At 43.4% G+C, this 22819-nt stretch overlaps 1 protein-coding gene across 1 annotated transcript in view; it reads left to right on the top strand.

Moving 5' to 3' along the window:
- Positions 1–22819, top strand: part of PKHD1 (PKHD1 ciliary IPT domain containing fibrocystin/polyductin) — a 261269-nt gene that overhangs the window by 39270 nt on the left and 199180 nt on the right. The window contains exons 29-34 of the mRNA XM_069805584.1: positions 2622–2817; positions 3992–4059; positions 6645–8258; positions 8429–8572; positions 16209–16422; positions 20906–21056. Of these exons, the coding sequence (XP_069661685.1) occupies positions 2622–2817; positions 3992–4059; positions 6645–8258; positions 8429–8572; positions 16209–16422; positions 20906–21056 (2387 nt within the window). The remainder of the gene's footprint in view (positions 1–2621; positions 2818–3991; positions 4060–6644; positions 8259–8428; positions 8573–16208; positions 16423–20905; positions 21057–22819) is intronic.

Consider the following 22819-nt stretch of genomic DNA (forward strand, 5'->3'; position numbering starts at 1 on the left):
TGATCATAAAGCACATCATGTGCATTTTGAGTTGCTGAAAGCAGAAGAGAGGCTTGTCTTGCTAGTTCCCATTTCCAAGCCAAACTGTTTCTTCCAGTTTGACCTTGTGATCTGTTACTTTAGCATATGAGCGCAGACTTCATGGACTTTGTGGGGACAAAATCCCAAGAAGATCTCATGGAGAGTTTAGCATTCCTGTCTTTTGAAAACTTCTGTTTGGGATTGGGTTTTTTTGCTCATTTCCCTTCTTTTTTTTCCCCACAAGGTTTTGGCGGGGCATTGAGAATAAAAGCATTAATGGTGAATGGTGTCCACTTACAGAGAAGTCTTTTAGAAGAAGGTTTACTACATTTCTGTGTAGCAACGAGACACCAGATTCCTAGTATCTGAGAGAGAGAGAGAGGAAGGAAGATAGAAGGAAGACAGAAACATTCCTGCTTTCCTATGCACCCCACTCCCATTCCTCCAAGGATGCAATCATCTGATTTTTTTTCCTCTCTCTTTTTGCAACCTCTCCAGTACACACCTTAATAAAGCTGCCCCCAGCTAGGCAGTTTGGCTGGACTTGGTGGGGATGCAAGGAGTTAGGTGATTGCCAGTGACAAAACACACTTCTTGCTGCACGCCTGGCATTTCTATTCCTTTCCCTGAATGTCCTTGTCATTTTCTATTACTCTAGAATGCATAAATAAGAGAAAACGTCCTTTACCATCTGAATATTATTCAGATATCATAGCACCAAGGGGAGATTTTTCTAGCCATGGGCAGCCCAGGTGCAAGGAATTCCTTAATGTTATAGCATCTCATGAACGGTGGTGTGGCTGGGTACAATCTCCTATTCAGAACCTTCACGGCTTCATCTTTCAATATAATTTTCCTCGTATATAATAAAAAGAATAAATAAATTACACTGATGCCTTCCAGGCATCTAGGATTAAGCTGACAATTGACCAAGAGTCTAAAGAGTTCACGCTATTAATATATTCAACTTCGCAGGCTTTCAAACTTTATTGGACTCTTTGCACATGCAGAATTGAAACGTACTGGTTTCAAGACCTGCTTAGAGGAGCTGGTAGATGAGGGAGCTTTGTACAGACTCTCCTACTTCATGGAAGGCAGAGACTTCTCCAAAGCTGAGGTTACAGAGCTGAATGGTAACGGTGACTGTGCCTGCTGTGGAAGCGATGCTAAAGCCGAGTGACCCTGGCTTCTGCTTGGGAGACAAAATTTCTACTTAGATCTGAATCTCTAGGAGACAAAATTTCTACTTTAGATCTGAATCTCTAGGAAGGATGCATCAGCCTATAGAAGTTACTTTTGATTAACATAAGCTGAGAGAGTAAAGCAGATGAGCTGCTCCTGACTACTTCCCTGTGCGGCTGGGATAACAGTGCCATGTGCTCAAGGAAGAAGAGGAATGGGCAAAAATGAAGCTGTCCTGTGGCAGCTGATCTTCACCAGCTGTTCTGGAGCAACTCTGCGGGTGGACAAGTGTTTTGGGCTGGCTGGCTCAGGAGGATGATAGAGAGACATTAACGCTTTTTGCTTGAGTATTTAGGAAGGGGATTTATGTAACATAGTGTTCTATAACAGCAGGGAGTTGGACTTGAAGACCCCTCTTCGTCCTGTTTATCCCAGCTTCTGTGCAACTGAACCCGCACCGTTTGGAGGAGATGGGAGGATGAGATTCACTTCCTAAACACACCTCTGTGCTTGTTGCTTAGGTGTCTTCCATAGCCAGTGAAGAGAAATAGGCGGTTCTGTGGTGGGATTCACCACAGCTCTTTTGGATGTCTTCCTTAGAATAAGATGAATCATGCCATAAAAGCTCTGTTTCTCTTCCTTGGCTACAGATATAGCTATCTCAGTGAAACTGCCTTTATTTGGACTGATGCATACCACCCTAATTTTTTAAGCTATATCAGGAGGAATTTAGGTTATGAAATTCCTTTCTCCACTGCCCTTGTCCTTTTCTATTACTACAGTATGCACAAATAAAGGAAAGTATCCTCTATCATCTGAATATAATTTGGCTCACAACAGATCTTAAATGGGAGATAGAACTGTGTTTCCTGAAAACAAGGTGCTTTAGAGCATGCATGGATGGGCATCTGACTTTAGGTAGATCATTTAGCTGTGGGAGGCTCCTGTTAAAGTTAGATGGCTTCATAGTGCTGAAATGTGTGGTCTGGATCATTGTCAGGGATTAAGGAAAAATCCCAGAACTCCTCAGCTCCAGTTTGTGTGAGCTTTAGGAAGAGTGGGTTTGGGTTTTATCAGATGCAGATATTTATAGGATAGACATTTATGGTAAGGGGGCTTAGATCCTATCCGGAGTGTGTACCAGCAGGCTGCGAGTGGCTGTAGATGGTCATAGCCAAGTGCACAATGCTAACAACTCAGGACAATCCTGATGGCTTGTGACTTATCAAGGAGGCCAAAGGGTTGAGTAAGATACAGAACCACTGTGGTCTTCAACTTTTTGTTTTGGGCTGATAGATATGGCTAGATCTGTTCTGGCATGACGGGACTCCATGCTCTTCCTCAGGCAATGGTTACGTGTGCTAAAATAACTGTTGCCAGAAACACTGAAATAGCTTCATCCGTTCTCCTCTCTGCAGGGGGTCAGGAGCTTCAGATTGGAATATCCCAGTTTGCCAGCTACCAAGGGTCAGATGTCAAGGTCCAAATCGGGGGCTCATGGGCACAGATCCAGGCGCAGACGGACCGTGGTGTTAACGTGACGCTTCCAGCCTTGGCTGCAGGATGGTACAACGTTTCTGTCATCATCAATGGCATTGCTGTCGCTTCAAACAGGTGTGTGAATGCCTGTGCTTTCCTTAAGATATAAATTTCATTCTCTGCCCTAGTTGGTATTTTAGGGTTAATCTGAAAAGGAAGGTAAGAGTTTTCACAAATTCTGTACCTAACAGTGAAATCTGCAGTGTGCTATAAAATTATGAATAATTATCAAGGCATTTATTGATCTGTGGAACCCAAGTCAGCAAACTGCTAATGCTAGTCAATTAACTCCCCTTGGATCAGTAGGAGGCAGGAGAGAAACGTTTTAGAAAAAACAGTTGATTTGATGAAAAATGCATATTCAGGCAATCAAAGGTATTCACAGATTCAGGTCAAATGCAGATAAATCCTGCTGTAGGAAAACAGCAGAAGAAAAGAAACACTTTTCATGAGAAAAACAAAAGCTAGTTTGAAAAATAAAAAAAATGCTTTGTTTGGAGAATTTTTAAATGATGCTATTTCCATCTTTTAAGGTGACACTTCAAGTTCATGCCTAGATAAATGTGGTATAAATGAATTAAAATGTGGGGGAAAACGGACCTGAAAATGGGACGCAACAACGCATTCATAAGCAGCACAGTTTTCCCCTCAGCCCCGCGGTTCTCATCCATGGCAGCTGCTAGGAATGATCCTGAGACCACGGTATTGGGGAGAGGAGCTGCTTTTATTGCTCACGAACTACCCTAAGCTTCTTGTTGCACTAATGAACTTCAGAAGGAGAAAGCCTGTGGTCAGTGGGATGACACGCAGGGATTCATCCCATCTGATACTGGAGTCTGTTAGCGGTCTGGTGGAAAGATGTAAAGAAGGCAGGCAGCTGGGATGTCTCTTCAATTCACTTGCATCTCTTGTCTGTGGGCATAGCTACAGTGGGATCTGTTTGGCAAAAAATCCCCTCTTTCTTGCTTCTTTTGACAGTCAATTCATTTGCACCTCATGGACTAAATGTGGCCCACAGGTTGCCACTTGATAAGACTGTTCATAATAGATGTAGCTCAAATCACACAGAAAAATTTGGGGTGCAGGGTGGTCTTGTCACTGTGGCATTGAACAAAGGGGATGTGCCAGGTGGGTGTTTGGCCTTCCAACCTAAAAGGAGTTGTAAGAAAGACTAGCACTGCAGCAGGAGAGAAAAATATATATAAAAAACCAAACTAAAACCCCTTTCTATGTTGCTTGTGTTTTGCAGGGTTGAGCCGTTAATCCAGTACCTCTCAGAGATCTTCAGCATAGAGCCGTGTTGTGGCTCCTTTCTGGGTAAACAGCGTCGGTACATCTGCAGCCACTTATGGAGGTTAAAGGGATCAAGGGCACAGTTTTCCTGCAGGAATGGAAAGGGCATCCCATTTCACATCAGTTTAAATGAGGGTGTTTTAAATCTGTGACCCTTTATTATGTAGACATCAACTGGCAGACAGCAGCAGGCTGGAAATGTGGGATTGTAGTGAGCATCCCTCCATCTGGTTGGCTGGCTCAAGGCTCCCTGTGCTTTGAATTTGATTTCCCCAAGTGTTTGCTCATGTATCCTTGCATGTTCCCATTGGGAAAACAAAGCACGCCCACACCTGACTCATCTGTGCTGTTTCTTTCAGTCCTTACGCCTCCATCTTTCAAGGCTTTCTGTGTGAAAGTTAGGTGGAAGGCAGCGTACAACTCTGGTTTGGAGCAAACAATAATTTCAAGTGATCCCAAAGGGGATGTTCATTTTCGTTGAGTTGAAAAGACAACCCCCCCCCTTTTTCAATGTTAATTTTAATCAAAAGTGAAATATTTATTAATTCCATTCCAAGCTTTTAAACGTTGGAAATAATTTAAGTGTGTTTCAGAGCAAAACATCACTGAATTAGAAAGAAAAGTTTTACTTTAAATCTTAAAAAGCAGATTTGAGGTGGTTGATTTATTTTGTCATTTGGCTGGGGGTGGGGGAGAGTTGAATCCCTGTAGTGAATTTTACATGAGCCCTTAGAAATGCTTTTATAGAAGACAGAGAAATTCTTTGATGCAGCTTCAGGTCCTCCACAGATTGCTCTCCCTGCCTCATAACACATTTAAAGATACAAAAATTCAGAGGCTTTGTGGTACATGATTAGTTCAATAGTTTGTGAAGTGCCTAAGCCTTGAAAGGTGAGAGTGTAGATAGAGCCTGGATAGCAAAAGCTCTCAGTTTTGAAGATTAAGCTATACTAAAAAAAAAAAAAATAAAATATTGCACCCTTTTCATATTTAAGGGTAAATTGAAATGTAAATAAGAGCTGATTAACTCTTTAGCTGTAGTTTTAGGAATGGCTTAAGCTGATTTAGAAACTCATTGCTGCAAAAAGCACCAGTCCTTTCCCCCCCTTATCTCTAGTCTTTTGTTAACGCTTGTGTGGCCATCTGGATTAAGGATTTGAGCTCAATCAAAAAGAACACCGTTATAAAACAACTTTATTTTTCAGCCAGATCATGGGAAAAGGAAGGGCATAGGATTAATGGATAAAGAGGTTAAAGCAAGGCAGAGCAGTGGGAGTACCAGTATTGCAAACTAAAGGAAGATGGAGAGAGGCTTCAGCTGGGCTCTGGGCTTGGAAGCATGGGATTAGGCTGGGAATGCTGGAGGGTTTGCATTTTTATGATTATCACTTCCCTAAAATCCAGACTGCTGCTTCTTCAGTGCTGGTCTTAGCACCCTGGGAAGCAGAGCAGATACCGCTGCTTTGCAACTTAATGTAAACCCAGACATCAGGATTCACGCTTATTCCAGATAATTAGCACCTACTCTTAGTGGCCAGAGTAGTAGCAGAGACTCCCACGGCTGCTTCTCCTGTCAATGTGGAGAGGGAGACTCCAGTGCCATGTCCTAGAACAACTGTGTGGGTCAGACCAAAGACAGCCTGTCTCCCAGAACGACCCAAAACCAGGATGCCTTGGGAAGATTATATGAGTGGAGGAGTGTGTGAGGATACTTCTCTACAATAATCTTCCAGCTTCCAACACTAAAGACACGGACAGTTCCAGCTGGAGGTCATAACTTTGTGTCTAACTCCTGAATTGCTTTTCCATATGAATGACCCTCTTGGTTCACACCAAGAGTCTGTTTATCCATTTGCTGTCTTCTTCTGTGGTCTTAAGTAAAAGCCCAGGGAATAAAGCCATCCAGGCAACCACAGGGAAAAGCAAACAGCCTGCCTTCCTCCAGCCCATGCATGGGAAACCCTGGTCAGAGTTGCCTTTGGAGTGGAGGGGGAACTGCTCTTCTCTTCCCCTTCCTCTTCCACCTGTCTTAAATGGTGCAGACTGGGAGCATATAAGGAGGGGAGGGCTGGAAGCATTCATCAGTGTATCAGCTTTTCTGGTCAGTGAACTCCTCAAAGGCAAGTGACCATCAGTGCATGGCAAATCTGGCACCCTGCCTGAGCGGCCAGACAGAACTGAAGACTGAAGGAAGCTCTGTGGTTGTGGCTTTTTGTTTGAAAGTAGACATACCACATTCTGCTTCCCTGTGTGCAACAGGACCAAACCATCTCTACCATGTCCCCAGCTGCCTGTACAGTCTCATTCCCTGAAGAGTTCAGTCTCTCTTTACTCTCAGGGGTCCTCTCACAGCAGCTTCCTCCAGTTCTGTGGTGGCTTTCTACTGCCATTTATTGCCACAAAGGTCCCTGGCTATCTGGTACCTTAGCCTCTTGCCCACATAGGATTATCTTGATACATGACTGCTATTATCTCTAGCTGTTTTGTTCCAAAAAGAGGACTTAATTTCTTCCATGCTTATCAGCTTTATCATGGTTTGTGATTGTTCACAGTCATTGATTCCTTTCCTGCATATAATGTCCTTCTTACTTATTTTATTTTCTTCCTAGGTGGAACACTGCTCACAATCTCTGGGGTGGGCTTTAGCCAAAATCCTGCCCTGGTTTCTGTTTCAATGAACAGGCAAACCTGTACGGTTACTCACTTGGCAGAAGAGACAGTTTGGTGCCTGACCCCACCAGCTGCTAATTTGTCTAATGAAGATTCACAAGACATCTCTGTCAGAGTAAATGTAGTCATCAGCAGCAGGTCACTTCAACATGCTCTCTTTGCAAAAAGGACCACCACCTTTAATTACCAAAGAGCTTTGACTCCTCTGATTACTGTTGTTGAAATGGAAATCACAGACAGCAGCCTGCTCTTGAGCATCCAAGGGATAAACATCACTGGATCTGTGGCTAAGCTTGGACACAGTGAATGTGAACTTGAGTTCCAAAGTGGCAACAAGTCTGCAATGCTTTATCAATGCTCTTTGCCACTGAACAGCCTGGAACCTGGGACTTTCCCCATCCAGGTTATCCAGAGGCAGCTAGGATATGCTCGTGTGACAGCAAGGCTGCAGGCCCTTACAATAACTCCACGGATAACATCCGTATTCCCATCGCAAGGATCAATCTGTGGTGGCATGTTACTCACTATATCTGGTGTTGCTTTAAAATCCAGGAGGAATTTGGTACAGGTCAGCCTGGAGAGTAATTATTCCTGTGAGATCCAGAACTCTGATAACGATGCCATTAGCTGTATTGTCCTTCCAGGGGCCCGTCCTTTGCATGATCAGTGGTTGGCTGAGGCATCTTGGGCTCTTAATGTCACAGCGACTGTCAATGGGATCCGCAGTGTCTGCCTTGGAGACTGTACACTCCACCTTCATGAGCAGTGGACCCCCCTTGTAGATTTGGTGACCTGGGACACCAATGGGACATTCACTGATGTGACGATCAAAGGACAGAGGTTGGCATGGCCAACGGATAGCCCCATGGTACACGTGAATAACCAGGCTGTCTGCAAGGTAACTTTCTGGAACGAGACCAGCATCGAGTGCCAAACAGACTGCATTGCCCCAGGGGAGCACAACATTTCCATATCCAACAGGAAAAGTGGTCGAGCTTGCTTCAGAAAGGCGTCCAGTGTTCTCACCATCCTTCCTCAGGTGTATCGGTTTTATCCACGAAACTTCAGTACCAACGGTGGAGGCCTGCTCACCTTAGCAGGCTCGGCACTGAAAGGAAAGAGGATGACTTCTGTTCTCGTTGATTATCACCCTTGCCTCATTCTCAGTGTCACCTGTGTAGCTATCCAGTGCACGGTGCCTCCAGGTAATGGGACTAGGGCTTTGAGTCTAAAAGTAGACGGCATCTCCTATTACCTTGGAAGAATAAGTTACAACGAGGAGTCTACTCCAGCTTTCCTTTCGCTTATTGCAACTGGTCTCCTTCTAACGATGACAGTATCACGGGCCACAGAGATGGGTGCCATCCACGTATTCGTTGGAGACTTTGCTTGTGGTAACATCACCATCGCTCGCTCTACTTTGCAGTGCTTGGCTCCTCGGCTCCCTGTTGGCAAGTACCATGTACTGGGCCTGGATGTCCCCAGGGGCTGGGCTTCCTCCAACCTGACGTTCACCTCTCGGCTGGTGGTGACAGCTGTACGTCTCAACTGGGGTGAGTCATGAAGGCTTGTTGCAGCTCCTCCACGGGGTGCAGTGTGAGGGACTACGGTGACTGGGTTTTTTTTGCGTGAAAGCAAAAATTATGAATTAAAAAAAAAATACCCTTGTTGACAGCTGGCTGTTGAGCTCTGTCTTAAATCCCATTTTCTGTCCTTTTCCAAGGTGGCATGAATGGAGGAGCAGTTGGCCTGCATGGAACTGGGTTTTCCCCAGGGAAGACTTTGGTCACAGTCTGTGGTGCCAGCTGTGGACTGTTGGGCAACACGACGGTGACTGACCTGAGCTGCCTCGCCCCACGCTTACACGGTCAGCTAAGACACAAAACCTGGCATTGTGTTAAAAATATCCCCTAAAAACCTATTTTGACCCAAAAGTGGGGGGTCCCAATGTGTTTCATCCCAGGGGAATGGAGAGCAGCAGCAGCCCTGGAGAAAAGAGAAGCACCAACATAGATAGCATTGAATTCTGGGTTTTGAGCTCAGTCCAAAGACAATTGCTGTCAGGGGGAGTTTTTGTGTCAGTGGCCATGGGCTTTGGGCTAGAATCACCATGTGTCTGTGGTCACACAGGCTTTGTGGGTGTGTGTGAGATATGCACAATGTCAGCAGTTCTTTGTGGCAGCTATTCCTTGGGAAAACTCTCACATAAAATGTGCACGAGGGCTGTAGGGTTGGGTACCCAAGCACTTCTTGGCCATCACGACTGTCTTAGTGAGTTGAGCTCCCTTAAATGCCTTTTCTTCTGTGGCTCCATACATTTTGTGTTTTGGCTGCATGATGGGATGGCTTCAGTGGTGTAAAGGGGTGGGAGGAAAAGGGTGAATAACTGGGAGGGTGAACAAATGATGTACTGTGGCTGGTTCATACATTTGGGAAGCTGGAGATGAGGATTTGAATTCCTTGAGAGGAAGATGGGATCACCCCACAGCCAGAGCATCCTCCTTAACTGGAGACAGGCAGCAGGGAATGATGCTGTGATCTCCAGCTCTCTTAAAGAGACAAATAACCCTGCCTCGATTTTGAAGGAAAGTCTTCAAAATGGGCATTTTTTGGGACAAGATGTATTTCCTCCCTCTTCTACTGGCAATGCAGTATGAGGGTCCTAAGATCTGCAAAAGGCAGGATTTAAGACTTTTAAATCTCACCCTGAGACGTATGCCATTCTCCAAATGCTGAGCATGGAGCACCTCTCCTGGTGATGCAACATTGCAACACTTGGTAGCATAACACTTCAGCCCCTTCGTGGCTCTGATGCTAGGAGAACATCCTGAGATCTACAGAAATATTTATTGTCCTGTGGCCATCCAGAGATCCATCATCCCTGTGACCAAAGGTCCGTGGCCTCTTATCCTTGGTGGGCCTGGAAGAAAGGTGGCAGTGAGAGTGTCCATCAGGGTAAATTGCCAGGGTTTTGCTCTGGTGTGTGGCATCTCCAACCTTCAAAATAGTCACAAGTTGATTAGATTAGTTTCTGAAAAATGAGTCCAACATGAAATTTAACATTCTTTTGAGGAAGGGTCAGGACAAGAGGCATCCAAGGGTCCTCTTCAGCCTCATTTATTCCAAAATTCTAAATTTTTTCTTGTCATTTTGGACAGTTCCTTTCCCCATCCATGAGGAATACTAAGAAAAATGGAGGGGGGTGGGTGGGAAGGGCTTTAAAAACCAACAACAGGCACTCAAAAGGAGACATCAAGAGATCATAAGGGCTCAATTTTCTTTGTTTTAAACAAGTTCTAGGCACAGTCCACAAAACTGCTTTTTTGTTTTAAACAAGAAAAAAGACATGGTGCTGGACTGCTAAAAAAAAAAATAAAATCAGAGTACAAAACAGGGAATTCTGGTTATTGCAGGAAGAATAGCAGAATAAAAGGTAATCAAATTGATCCAAACTGTGAAAACATTAATAACTGTGTTCAAAATTCACTGAGTGGTAGGCGGCAGAGGGAGCCTGGGAAAAACCATGTTACAGGCAGGACCACAATACTTAGTACTGACACTAGATGTCAGCAAGTGAATGCTGATTGCTGCCCACTTGCTGGTTGCATTTCTGGAGAGAAGATACAAAGGATGTGTTGCCTCACTAACCAAAGGGACACAGGCACTATTGCTTTGAGGCCAGTTACAAGACAACCTTTCTCTTCCCTGCCGTGGATTTTGTAGCGTGCAGCCTTGCAAATCTCACCAGTTGAGTTGCAAAAGTGTTTCTCTGTTGATGAAGTATTTACAAGAAAATGTTTGGGTTTCTTTTTTTTTTTTTAATTAAAAAAAACAATCTCCTTCGCAGGCTGCTTAAATCTGTGAGAATCTGCTGGGCTATTTGTACTCCCTGAGACAGGCACATTCAGCCCATGCACATCTCCTTGTGGCATTGGTGAATCTGTACGTAGAGCAAGACGCTTTCCAGATGGCTTTCCCCTAATATTTAGGGGATTGCACACTCCCACCATTTAGGGCATGAGTGGATTTATTAAGTGCAGTTAGTCCAGTCTCACCTCGTGGTTTATGTGCTGCTGTTTGCCTGGGGGAGTTTACCACTTGGCACTCGCACATCCAGCGCTCAGACCTTTCTTTCACGGCCTCGTGCACGTGGAAGAGGTGGCGAAGCGACTTTGGGGACGCGGGACCGCGAGCCGTGAAGGAGACGAGAGGGATAAATCTGTGATGCCCCAGGGCCCCTTTGGCGCAGAGGCTGGTGCGGCCAGGTTGGGTGCTTGTCTGACATTTCCCGACGCTGCTCGTGGACCGGGTGATGAGAAGTGAAGAGTTCAAGCTGCGTTTCTTCTGTTACGGCACGCTGTGAAGCAGAAACGCCTTCCCTCCGGCACCGCGGGATGTCAGGTGGCAGCTCGCTGCCCTTGGGTTTCAGCGCTAGGTCATGTTGTGTCTGGCCGGCTTAAGATTAGAGATGTTCACGTGGGAATCCCCAACCGGTCCATCTAGCTTCCTCATGTGATCACATCCGCAGGGCAAGGCTCTGCAGGTAGGAAATGGGACTTGTTTCCCGTTTAACAGGCGGTTTTCTAAAACGCGAGGAACCAGCGGTCTCAGCAGGATCCATCCCTAAGCCTGTCCCACGGGGTCTTCCCTTGTTGAGCGGGGTTGCAGCAAGGTTTCGGTTTGATTGCTGGCAAGAGGTGGGCACGCTAAATACTGAAACGGGATCAGTCCAGAGCACAGGGAATAGGCATGCAAGCCTAGACTCTTTTATGTAAACTGTCGTCTTTTGCAAGCTGCAGAAAAATCAAATCAGAAGAGAGCTAAAATTTGGGTTTCACCCTTAAAGCTTAAGAAAATTAACAAAATTAAAGAAAATATTAACAAAACCACACTCCCTTCAAGGAAAAACAAAACCAAACCAAAAAACCCAAACCAACCCACAAGTCAGTAAAGGCCTGGTAAAGAGATAACTGGTTTGATCCCAAGAGCTCTCCCTTTCTCTTGTTCTTGCTTTGTTACTCGTGTCACAGCACTGTTGATGAGTGCAAGCACAGCTGTAGATTCTGTTCAGCTCAGGTTTAAATTTACAGAACACATGGTTAATGTCTATGGGATTGAATTGTGCTCCTGTGAAAGATGGGAAGACTGGCAGGAAGCTTGAGGCAGGTGAGAAAATAACTGAATATTCCTATTAGGTGATATTAGGGTAGGTACCATATGTAAATTTTGCAGTAAGCCAGTATCTGAGATTGTATGTTTGACATTGGGGTGAGGGTAAAGAAGGCACCTTTAAAAGGAGATGAACTGATAAGAAGATCCATCAGGGAGAAAGCTTAGACTGGTATAACTGGTTGCATCAGTGTGCTTGGAATAACAGGTCTGGTTTTAGGGCTTTGATGTAACAGCTTTTGGGATCTTGGTTAGCAAGTCCTGGACCTGCTGTTAGCCAGATTACATTGGCAAAAGTGGATGTTTGGGGAAGAGGATTTAGATTAAAGGCTAGAAGTGGAATGAGGCTGGTTTAAAAGGAACAAGACATGGCTTGGTGGAGCTCTTTGTATGGGGCCAGAGGAGGGAGAGGAATGAGTTTTGGTTGCAGCAGCGCAGGTGTACCAAGGAGATGCAGTGAGCTAGGGCCAAGGGGGACTATAGCCAGGGAAATGGGGTGATTTGTATGAGTAAATGCAGAAGATATGAAAAGGATGTGTTGTGGCAATTGAGACCTCAGTAGAAGCCAGGGCCTCTGATGTTTATTGTGGAGATCAAACCAAAGGATCCAAATGGTCCCTTCTGTCTTTGAAATCTGGAAATGAAATTAAGAAAGAGGAAAAAAAAATGCATATTGATTACATGGCAGGAACGTTCTGACAGTGAGATCTATCAGGCGGTGGAATAGATGCTTGCAAAGTCACCTCCTGGGACTTCTGAAACTCGGCTGTGCAAAATGAATGTCTCCTAGGGAGCAATTCTTCATAGGCAGAGATTGGACTTGATGACCTTAACAGGTCTCTTTTTTCTTCTCTCCCTTTTCTTTTTTTCTTTATTTTTTTTTTAACCTTTGTCTTCTCAGCTAAGCACATGTTAATGTTATGCTCCGCAGTCCATTTTGTGAGCAGTGGATAACTGGGGATGTGCGGTTTGGCACGGGGACTCCTCGGGCAATTGTTCAATCAATCTGCAGCTGCCCTTGGAACTCCTGTAGGTTTTAGCCTCATCACATGTCCGGCAGTTGTTATTAAACAGTGACCCAGAACAAAGCCCTTGTGCTGAGCATCCCAGGATCCTGGTTTAAGCCAAAGTATCCCTCAAAGACTGGGTTGGGGGCAGTCAGTCCCTAACCCATTACCTACATGCAGAGATTTGGCTGCCGTTGTGTCTGATCTCAAAAGAGAAGCCATAATGGGGTGAATGCGTTCATCTCAGTGATGGGATTGTATTACACGTGATTAGCAGGTTTTATCTTTATAGGGAATATAAAGCATAAAGAAGCTTCATTGTGGGATTTGAACACTAACCAATTAAGCAGGGAGAAGAATTGTGTCCCAGAATGGGCAGACTATCCTTTTAGGACATACTAAGAGTTTTGCAATCTTTAGTTGATATTTTTTGTTACTCTTGTGGCAGGAGACAATAGCACCAATAATACCAAGGGATATTTGTGTTTAATGGTCAGACGAAGGGGGATGAAAGGCCAAGGCTTCCTCCTAACTGAGAAAAGATATTAAATCCTCTGGGAGCAGGGGAATAGGAGTACCTCAGAGATCCCGAAGGAAGCGATGAGAAATGGACGTGTCCTCAAAGAGTGGCATCTCCATCAGATGGACAGGAGCTGTAGGGTGTGGAGATGGAATCCCTCCCTCCTTCTGGTGGAGGAGAAAGTGGTCCTAGGTTTGATTCTGGGGTGTATAGATGAAGCAGGATTTTCCTGGGTTTTTCTTCTACTGATCTCTTTACAACCCTTTGTAACCATGCTCTTTAGCTTAGATTTTATAAATTAATACCTTCGTTTGTCCAGTTTGATGTAAAAATTATTTCAGCAGTTGGCAGGATGCAAGGCCTTATGTTCCTACAGGTATGATAAAATTGAGATGAGGGCACTGGAGCACGTCAGAGATGCCCGTATCTAGGAAAATATTCAGACCCTGAGATTCTGTGGGTCATTTCTAACATTCATCCTAAAATAGGGTTCAGCTGTTTTTCTACTCAGGAAAACTCTGCCATGTTCTTTTTAAGACCACAAAAGAAAACCAAAACCTCTTTTGATTAGCTCAGCAACCTGTTGTTTTTTTCTTAAACTGTGGAATGTGAATTTAATCTTCCTTTGACCACCCACCTTCAGAGGGTGGTCAAACACTGGAACAGGTTTCCTAGAGAGGTGGTCGATGCCCCATGCCTGTCAGTGTTTAAGAGGCATTCGGACAATGCCCTTAATAATATGGTTTAACTTTTGGTCAGCACTGAATTGGTCAGGCAGTTGGACTAGGTGATCATGGTAGGTCCCTTCCAGCTGAAAATATTCTGTTCTATTCGGTTATTCATCTAAGGTAGCTGTACATTCTCCATTACCTCATCTGAGCTTATCACAGCCTTTCGTGTCACAGGGAGAATAGAATAGTAAAGCAGAAAGAGCTGTTATACCCTATTACAAAAGGGGAACAAATTCTTTTATCCACAGGAAAGTTGTAGGTTTGTGGAGGAAGGAAAGGGCAGTGCCACCTCTGCTTGGATGTCCTTCATGTTTGCTAGTTTTGAGAAGTTTTCAGCCTCTCACCGGCTGAAAAAAAAGCATACATGTTATCGCTTTTGGAGAAATTCCTGTAATGAATTGGTTCTGCTGCAGGTTGTTGCAAAGGCAATTTCTTTGTAGTATTTAGTCCTCTTGGATGGTATTCACTTGCCAAAACACAGGTATCTAGTGCCACTTAAAATGCCCTTGGAATGGCAGCCTGGCCTCAAGGAAGACGCAAGGCTTCTGTGGGAACTACAGAACACCTGAGGTGGCTCTAGACATAATTTCTGGACAATAAAGGCAAAATATAGGCATGGTGCCATCATTCCTTTAGGCTTCTCTGTCTATTACTTGTCACTCTCGTGTTTACACGTAGGTCTCCGAGGCAGGGATTGTGTTTGGCTGTGTTTGAACGGATGCCGAGCAAAAGAATTGTCACTGGATTTGAGGAAGGAAAGAGATTAAGCATATTGCAAAATGTGTGAAGTAATGATGTGGGTAACTTTTCTCACACTCTAAATCCAGAGAAGAAAAATACAGAAAAAATGTGAACTCTTTCTCTGAAGTTCAGAGCATATGAAATGCCAGGTTTTAATATTTCAGAGAACACCTTAAACATTAAACAGTTATAAACTTTTCAAAAATACCCCGTATGAAATAATCATTTTTAGCAAAAAGCACTAAATTTTTCAACATAGAAAATACAGCATTTTCATATTTTTACCATTTCAAAACTAGTTTTCACAATTGCTTAGGAGCTAAGACGTTCATTGACAGTGACGCTTTCCCAGCAAACAAGACACCTTTTGAACAAACTGGAACTGAAAAAAAGCAAACAAAAAAATCCTTTTTTGATAAATTCTCATCAATTGCATTTCTGATACTTGAGAAACACTCTTGGATACTACAGTGCAGACTGTAATACTGTCCACAGACCTTTTCAGGAGTTTGTTACAACTGTTTGATTAGTTTAGGATTAATGAAAATTCTCCAAAAGTCTTTACATGTTCAGGGTTTTGAAAGAAACAGTTTTGATCCCTGGCATGGTTTAATACTTAAAGGATTCCTTTTTTAAATTATTAAACCCGAACATTTCAACTGATCTGAACTTCAGTGACAGTTCATATTTTTTTTTCAGCATTTTTGTCTGGGTTTAGAATGAGAAATCCTAATTTCTGTTCACACCACTTGTTCCTTAAACACACCTCAAAGCAAAGCAGCTGCTCCCATTATACTTCCTACTGCATCCATGGAGTCAAACTTGGACCAAGCCTCTAGTCACGCTCAGGTACAAAGCAAGGTGGGAGATCCCAGATCACACAAGTTCTCCAGAAGCCCTCCAAGCTGTGGCAATGCTTTCACGAAACCCGTTTCTGGATTTCAAAGTTGTGATAGATGTTAGGTTGTCACATCTCCCTGGTAAAAGGTTTGTGCCTTATGCCTGATGTGTAAACCATGGTCTGCCTTCCCCAGAAGAAATGTTCATGCTTGTATTTAATCACGTATGTCACCTCCTCCTGGACAGAGCAATTTGATCCCAAAGACCATCCTGATGCTCAACGCACAAACAAGGTTATGTGCTTGCTCACACAAAGCAAAAGGGGCTGAAGGAGTTGCATGGAGACCTACTCATCCTCAAAAAAATGCACCAAAAGGGAGGTTGGGACACGCACATCAGGAATCCACAGTGACAACTGTCAGTTGGTAAAATCTGCTTAGTATCAGTGGCGTGTAGGCTGCTTTGGGTTATTTTTTTCCTCTCCTGTCTTTACAGCTTCTTTGGCCATTCTCTGTGGCCTGACGCGTTCTTCTGCCGACTGCCACGAAGCCAGAGCCACCTTTGTTGAATGTGATGTCCAGGTCACGGTGGGTTCCTATCACCAGGGACGATCTGTGTCTTATCTGTACGTTTGTGAGGACAGCCCACCTCAGTGGCACCAGAGGGACATCAACCCACCCCAGAGGCGTTTCGCTGGACTCTTTGTCAGGTCAGTGCTGTGTCTCTCCAACAGCTGAGTGGGCCCACCCATGAGTAACATCCCCCAGAAGGTACTCTACCTTTTGCAGAATTGGCCCCTGCCAAATGATGGACTGAAGGAGCAAATTCCTAATTCTTAGGTTGATGCCAATAGAGCAATTTAGCCTTGAGACCACTAGAGAGCTCCGCTGGGTTGTGAAATTCATTCCTGGTGTCTATCAAAGCATCTCTCTTCCCCCCTCCTTCCCTCCCATCTTTTTAAAGTGTTTGAGAGACATCAGAAAATCCATCTCGTAAACAGCCTGCTTTGTTCCTTCTTAGGTTTTAATATTTATCTTCTGATCCAAAGCAACATCTGGTGGATGCCAATGGGGAAAAAGATTAGGCATTATGAAAAGCAGAAGTCTTTTTTTTTTTCTTCTTTTTTTTTCCCCTTTCCTCTCTCCAAGCAGTTTCTTGAGTAAAAAGTCACAGAGAAAATTCAGCAGGCTGTGCAATATTTACTCAGCAAGGGTGCTCAGGCACTTACTCAAGGCTCAGGCTTTGCAAATCCAAGGCCAAGTTGCCCAGGAGTTTAAATTGGTACCGTTGCCTCTAATGGAGCGGTGGGGATTTATACCTGCAGAGCATTTACTTCTAGGAGTAAGAGGGAGGTCTGAATGAAGGAATAAACAGATGAACAAAAGTTCCCAAAAGACATTAAACAAATAGAGAATTAGAATATCACTGCAATGCATTGCCCAGGATTTGCTGTACATGGTGAACCCATTCCTGGCTGGTGCATGATGCTGCAGCCCAGGTATTTCAGTGGAGTTGCAGAGATTTGGTCCTCATCTTGATCTGCCCCTTGTGTCACAGCTGGTGTTGTGAGTCACCAGAGGGAGTTCTGGATGCCCTGTGCTGAGGGAAGGAAGCCAACTGGCATTTACTGAACCAAAGACAGCAAGGCACAAGTTGCACAATTTTTAAAAATTGTTTCAAAAATTAAAAAAAAAGTTTAAAAAAAAAAATGTTTGCACTGTTACAGCATCTGCCTGTCAGTCTGTCGTTTCCTCCCCACCAGCTTTTTTTAATTTGACCTGGGTTTCATAAGGGATGGACGTCTTAAGAATGACGAAATTCTTGTCAGTTTTGAGAAAATCTGTGTGAGGCAGAAATTACTTTCCTGTTGAGGGAGAGGAAGGCAGAATTCTACCCTGATCTGTTGTTTGCCAGCAAACTGCAGGCCAGACAGCAGATATGTACAGCTGGCCACCTGACATGTCCAAAATCACGTTGTGCATCGGTAATGTCCTGTAACATCCTAGGAGCCCAGGAGGACAGTTCTGCTGGGGCAGATAAGAGTAGGGACACTTAGAGGGGGGGAAAAAACCATCCTGAAATTAAACTAATTTCAGCAGTTCTATTGCTCCCAGAATGACTTGTTTCAAAACAAGAAACTCCAGGAGCTTTGCCTTGTCTAGCTGTATTTTGCTTTCCTTTTCCTGGGGTTACACACATCAGTGTAACCCCGAACCAGGTAACCTACAAACTTGAGAGTAACAGGGCAACCCAACATCTGTCTCTCTGTTTTTTTGCTTCCTGTTCCCTGGGTATCAAAATTGTGCTCCGCTCTTTACTGATAAAAAATGCACCTGCAATGAGTCTCTTCCTATGATTATTTTTCTTCTTGCTCCTTTTCTTGGTTTGGGCTGCTACCACGGAGGAAAAAGTCATGCAGTCCATTTGCTGACTGCTTCCTTATTGTTTTTCACTGTGTTTTTGTCCAATTTAATTGTGAATGTCCTAGAGACAGGGTTTATTATTCCTTCAGGGAATCCTATCAGGAGATATTTCTGAATCAAATCAGTCAACTTTTTCTTACCTATTTTCCCATTCTTCCAACTTCTTCAACCTCTTTGTTATTGTCCTTAACTTTTCCTCCTATTGTGCTCATGCTTGTCTAGTAGTTAGAAATTAAAACTTGGGCTGCCTAGGAATTTTCCAGAGTACTGATGTTTTTTCTTGTGAATCTATTTCTAAACTAGTTCTTGCTGAAGGGGAGCGAGGACAAACAAGATTGTTTGATTTCAAGTGAGTTTCCTGCTCTGAAAAATCTGGGGAGAAGTAGAGGAAGAGAGAGTTTAAAGTCATCTAAATTACTTATTTCAGAACTTTTGAAAACATTTTTTTCAAATTTCAGTTCAGAAAAATGTTTAATTTCAAAAAGTGTTAGAAAATGAAAATGTTCAAACCAGAAAAGAACTATTTTGGGAATTCCTGAAATAATACACATTGACTTCTGTAATTAATAATCATAACTAATAATAACAATAATAAAAATTATATGGATTTGAATTCTGCAGAAATGTTCAAGAATTAAGACATTTGTCCCAGGATGCGGACAAGACTACTGAAATCATTCCTGGCTTAGCTGCACATTAAATCTCTCCTGTTCTTTCTTACTGGTTTTACAGTGGTTTGAATAAAGCTTCCCCTAATCTAGACTGTACTATAGCCTATACTTTATGAGCACGTGATGGCAAATGCATATTCCTTAGAAGAGGTGCAAGTCTTGCCATTAACAACACTGGCACCAAGAGACATCCCTGAATTCCCTTTAATAAGTCACCTCTTCTTTTCTTGCATTTCCTTTGAACACTTCAATTTGTTAACAGTTTTCCAGCATCAAGGTTTTGGGATCCAGTTACTAGTGGACAAGGAGGAAATGGCTCTTTGCCTACACGCAAAGCTCGTCAACTTTCCGTAAAAAGATGTGAACAACCACTCAGAGGTCCTTGTATTGACTTCAGCGCCTGGCAAATTGGGCTCGTGCCCTGTGTCTAGCCAACAACCACCCCCTTCTGCCTTTAAAACAGTTGGTTATTTAAAAGATGTAGCTTTTTCTTGTAGCATTAAACAGAAGTACTATGCGGTCTTGAAAGGTAGCCCAGTCCACTGAATTATTGTACAGGATGAGCAGTTCTCAAAGTGTTGCTATCAAAAGCAGGTATAGTTCGTTATGGCTGGCTTTTGATTATTGATACAACAGAGGGAAAGGTTCATTTAAATATAGAAATAAAAATTCACTGTTAAAGAGGTTCAGCTACTTGCAGAAGGCTTTTTTTTTTTTTTTTGGTAGTTTCTAATGTGGCTGCTTCCTTTAACACTTTAACCCTGAAAAAGGGCAACTGAACAAATACCCCCAAATGCACTGTCAGAGCAGCTCTTTCTTTGTACAGTGAGCTGCCGCAGCCAGCATGGTTTGAAAACTTCAGGTTCATCAAACCGTCCTGATCATCAGCCTTCCAACAAAGCTCTGAGTGTTGGGCTTTGGATTGGGTTGATTTTGGTAAAACTTGGGTTCCTGACTTTGGCACTTTAGAAAATCCTGTTAGATGGGGCTTTTAGGAAGCTCTGAAAATCCTGGTCCTACCTATCTGATCCTCTATTTTGTTGAGTAAATCGTATTATGAACTCTGTCCTTCCTTAGCTATTCAGAAAAGTGGTGTAATTTCTGAGCTATGTTGGTGTTGCTATAACTCCTCTCCTTTCTGTTCTCCTTCCCCCAAGTTGCAGGTGTGTATCTGATGGTGGGGTGGGGAGAGGAAGAAGAAGGAGCAATAGCTGAGGAAGGAATGAAAAGTGACATTGGATTATCCTGTCCTGATCCAAAGCCTGTAGAAGTAAATTTGGAAGTTTTCCCCTCGTTTTGAGGGATGTTGGATGCTGTAGCTCCCCATAATGAGATGCTACCAAAGTCAGCAGCAAGACCAAGGAAAAAAATGTTTCTTCGCCACCACCTTTTCTATTACTTCTTCCCCCTATGCAAGGGGAGGCTTTAGAGCAAATGTCTGTTAGTGTAACTGGCACATATATCGAATCTGCTTAGTCTGGGCTGTTAAGTAAGTTTAATTAATTTACTAAGTTAATGTTCCAATGCTAGCAACAAAGCATCATTGCAATCAGCTGGGTAGCAGGAATTGGAACCCCTAAATGAGCTCATTTTTTCACAGTTGGAATTAGGGACCAGTTAGCCAGTTGTGTGGTTTTTCCAATTTCTCCACTTGCCCTAGGGGAGTTGCAAGTTATTCATTCCCTATTGCTAAGTGTGAGCAAGATGGGGAGGGGGGAGACACGAGCAAACCTCACTCCATGTAGGAGTCCATCTTTGATCCTAACACTGCTGATTCCCTAGCTGTTGTCTGTACTTATCTTCCTGCCTTGGTCCTAGAATGGCATTTGCTACTATTTGTAATAGTTTGGGGAAGCAGAAAGGCATCACTGAGAGATATTTACTGCATGTATTTTCGTCCTGAGTGTGTGCAGATAAAGGGGGGAAAAACAAATAAACAATAAAAGAATGGAAACAAAATTACAGAAATTTGCAAAGTTTGACAAATGGTGGCCAGGAGTTGCCACAAGCTAATGGCTTGCAATGATTAATAAGAGTAAAAATAATTGCATTTCATTAAGATTGATGACACCCCATTTAACCTCCCTTCTCGTTTCAGCCCTAAAGTGGAAAGAGATGAAGTTCTCATCTATAATAGCTCCTGTAACATTACCATGGAAACTGAGGCAGAGATGGAGTGTGAGGGAGCTAATCAGCCAATTACCGCCAAGATTACTGAGATATGGAAAAACTGGGGCCAGAACACTCAGGTATAATCAAATCTTTTTTACAGACTGATTCAAACAGCTTAAAATTAAATTTGTAATATTGTGTACATTTAAAGGGGGCAAAAAAAAAACAATTTAGGCTGAGCAGCAGCAATATATAATATTAAAAGCTTTCCAACTTTGAATAGCAGTTCTAATGCAGTGCAGCTGAATTAATGCTTAACTATGGTTAATCAAGTATTTTATGAGACATAAATGAGCTTTACCTTATTTTCTGGGCAATGTATATCCTTTTTAACACTATCCTTTTTTATATAAATTCAAAGTCTGTTCTAAAAGTGTTATTTTCTGTTACCTGAGCAAAAATATTAGCCATGAGATACAGAGTTTCAGCTGTCTGGCAAAGACTTAGCGTTCAGCATTTGTGCAGCTCTGGTTATATTTGATTTTTGCTCCTCTTCGGTATCTGAAGTAAAATGGGACAGGCTTCCCAGTGCCATGTGTGGGTATAGCAAGAAGAAAGACATATGCAAAGAGTTCATGACAAAAAAGTATGACTCTGAACTAACATAATTGTAAGGCTCTATATCTAAGAATGTTCATTGCATACCTAAAATGTCCTAAAAGGAGTCCTCGCGGTGTTGCAGAGTTTTCGGGGGTGTTGAGCTGAATACTGGGTTGTGCCACCTGTGAGAAGAAATTTAGGGGGGCTGGGTATTTGGTGAACATCAGATATCTCTTTGTCACCATCCTTTCCAAAATGAGCAGCTCCTGAGAAGTGGTGGAGACCTACAACATACAGGGCAGTGCAAGTGGGAAGAGTTACACACCTGACTTATGATAAAAAACAAACACTGGTTTTTATCTATTAAATCAAATTATCGTGCAATCTTCTCAGTATGGTTGAAACCTAGGAAACTGAAGTTTGTTTGCTCAGCACTGATGTTAAAGCTACCGTGGTAATTTGTAACTCTGCTGTCTGTAATGACATTTCCTTTACTCCACAACCCCACCCCAGAAGTAGCTGCAGTGTCCTGGCAGAGTAAATCTGGTGTGTTTCTGGCATCACCTTCTGGATCTTTTACTAAGAGTCTCTGAATATTTGCCCTACAAATCTACCTTAGATGTATGTTACTATTGCAGCTGAGTATCCTAAAATACAATTCCTTTCCTTCACTCTGTTAAGTCTGTCCTTGGTGTGTGAAGGAATGTCACATGTAGCCTTTTACCTATTAGTGTTCGTTTGCTAGTCAGCCTTGCTAGTTATGCTACCAGAAACGTGCCCAGGTGAGGAGAAAACTAAGCCAAAAAAAAAAAAAAAAATCACTAGCTGGCAAATGCAGGAGGGCAGCAAAGAGAAGTGCTCGGGCAGGTATCAGATCAAATGGTAACTACTCCTTTCATTCATATTTTCCTTCCTGAATGTGATAAGGGCATCTCTACTGCCCTAAAGCCCGGGCTGCAGCGTAGAGGAGCTGTTATTACCTACGGTTGGCTGTGATCTGAACAGCTCGGCTGTCACGGGTCCTGTAGTCTCAGTAATGAGATGATGACAGGTTGTCTTTTGACTCAGGTGGGAGCAAGAATACGAAGAAGTAGTAAGGTTTGTCCCCGCTGTGGTTTTTCTGCTCAGGGTGGGGAAAATCGAGGAAGTCCTAAGTGTCCTGAATCACCGAATTCATTCAGGGAGAGCAGGATGAAACCAGCAGCGCTTTTAGATCCGGGATTTGCTGCTGCTTAATGAACCCAGCAGGCACTTGGAATCATTTTATCCCTCTTCCCAAAACTGTCCTGGGTGAGCAGAG

This window comes from Haliaeetus albicilla, chromosome 18 (genome assembly GCF_947461875.1).
Source record: "Haliaeetus albicilla chromosome 18, bHalAlb1.1, whole genome shotgun sequence".
Classification (NCBI taxonomy): domain Eukaryota; kingdom Metazoa; phylum Chordata; class Aves; order Accipitriformes; family Accipitridae; genus Haliaeetus; species Haliaeetus albicilla.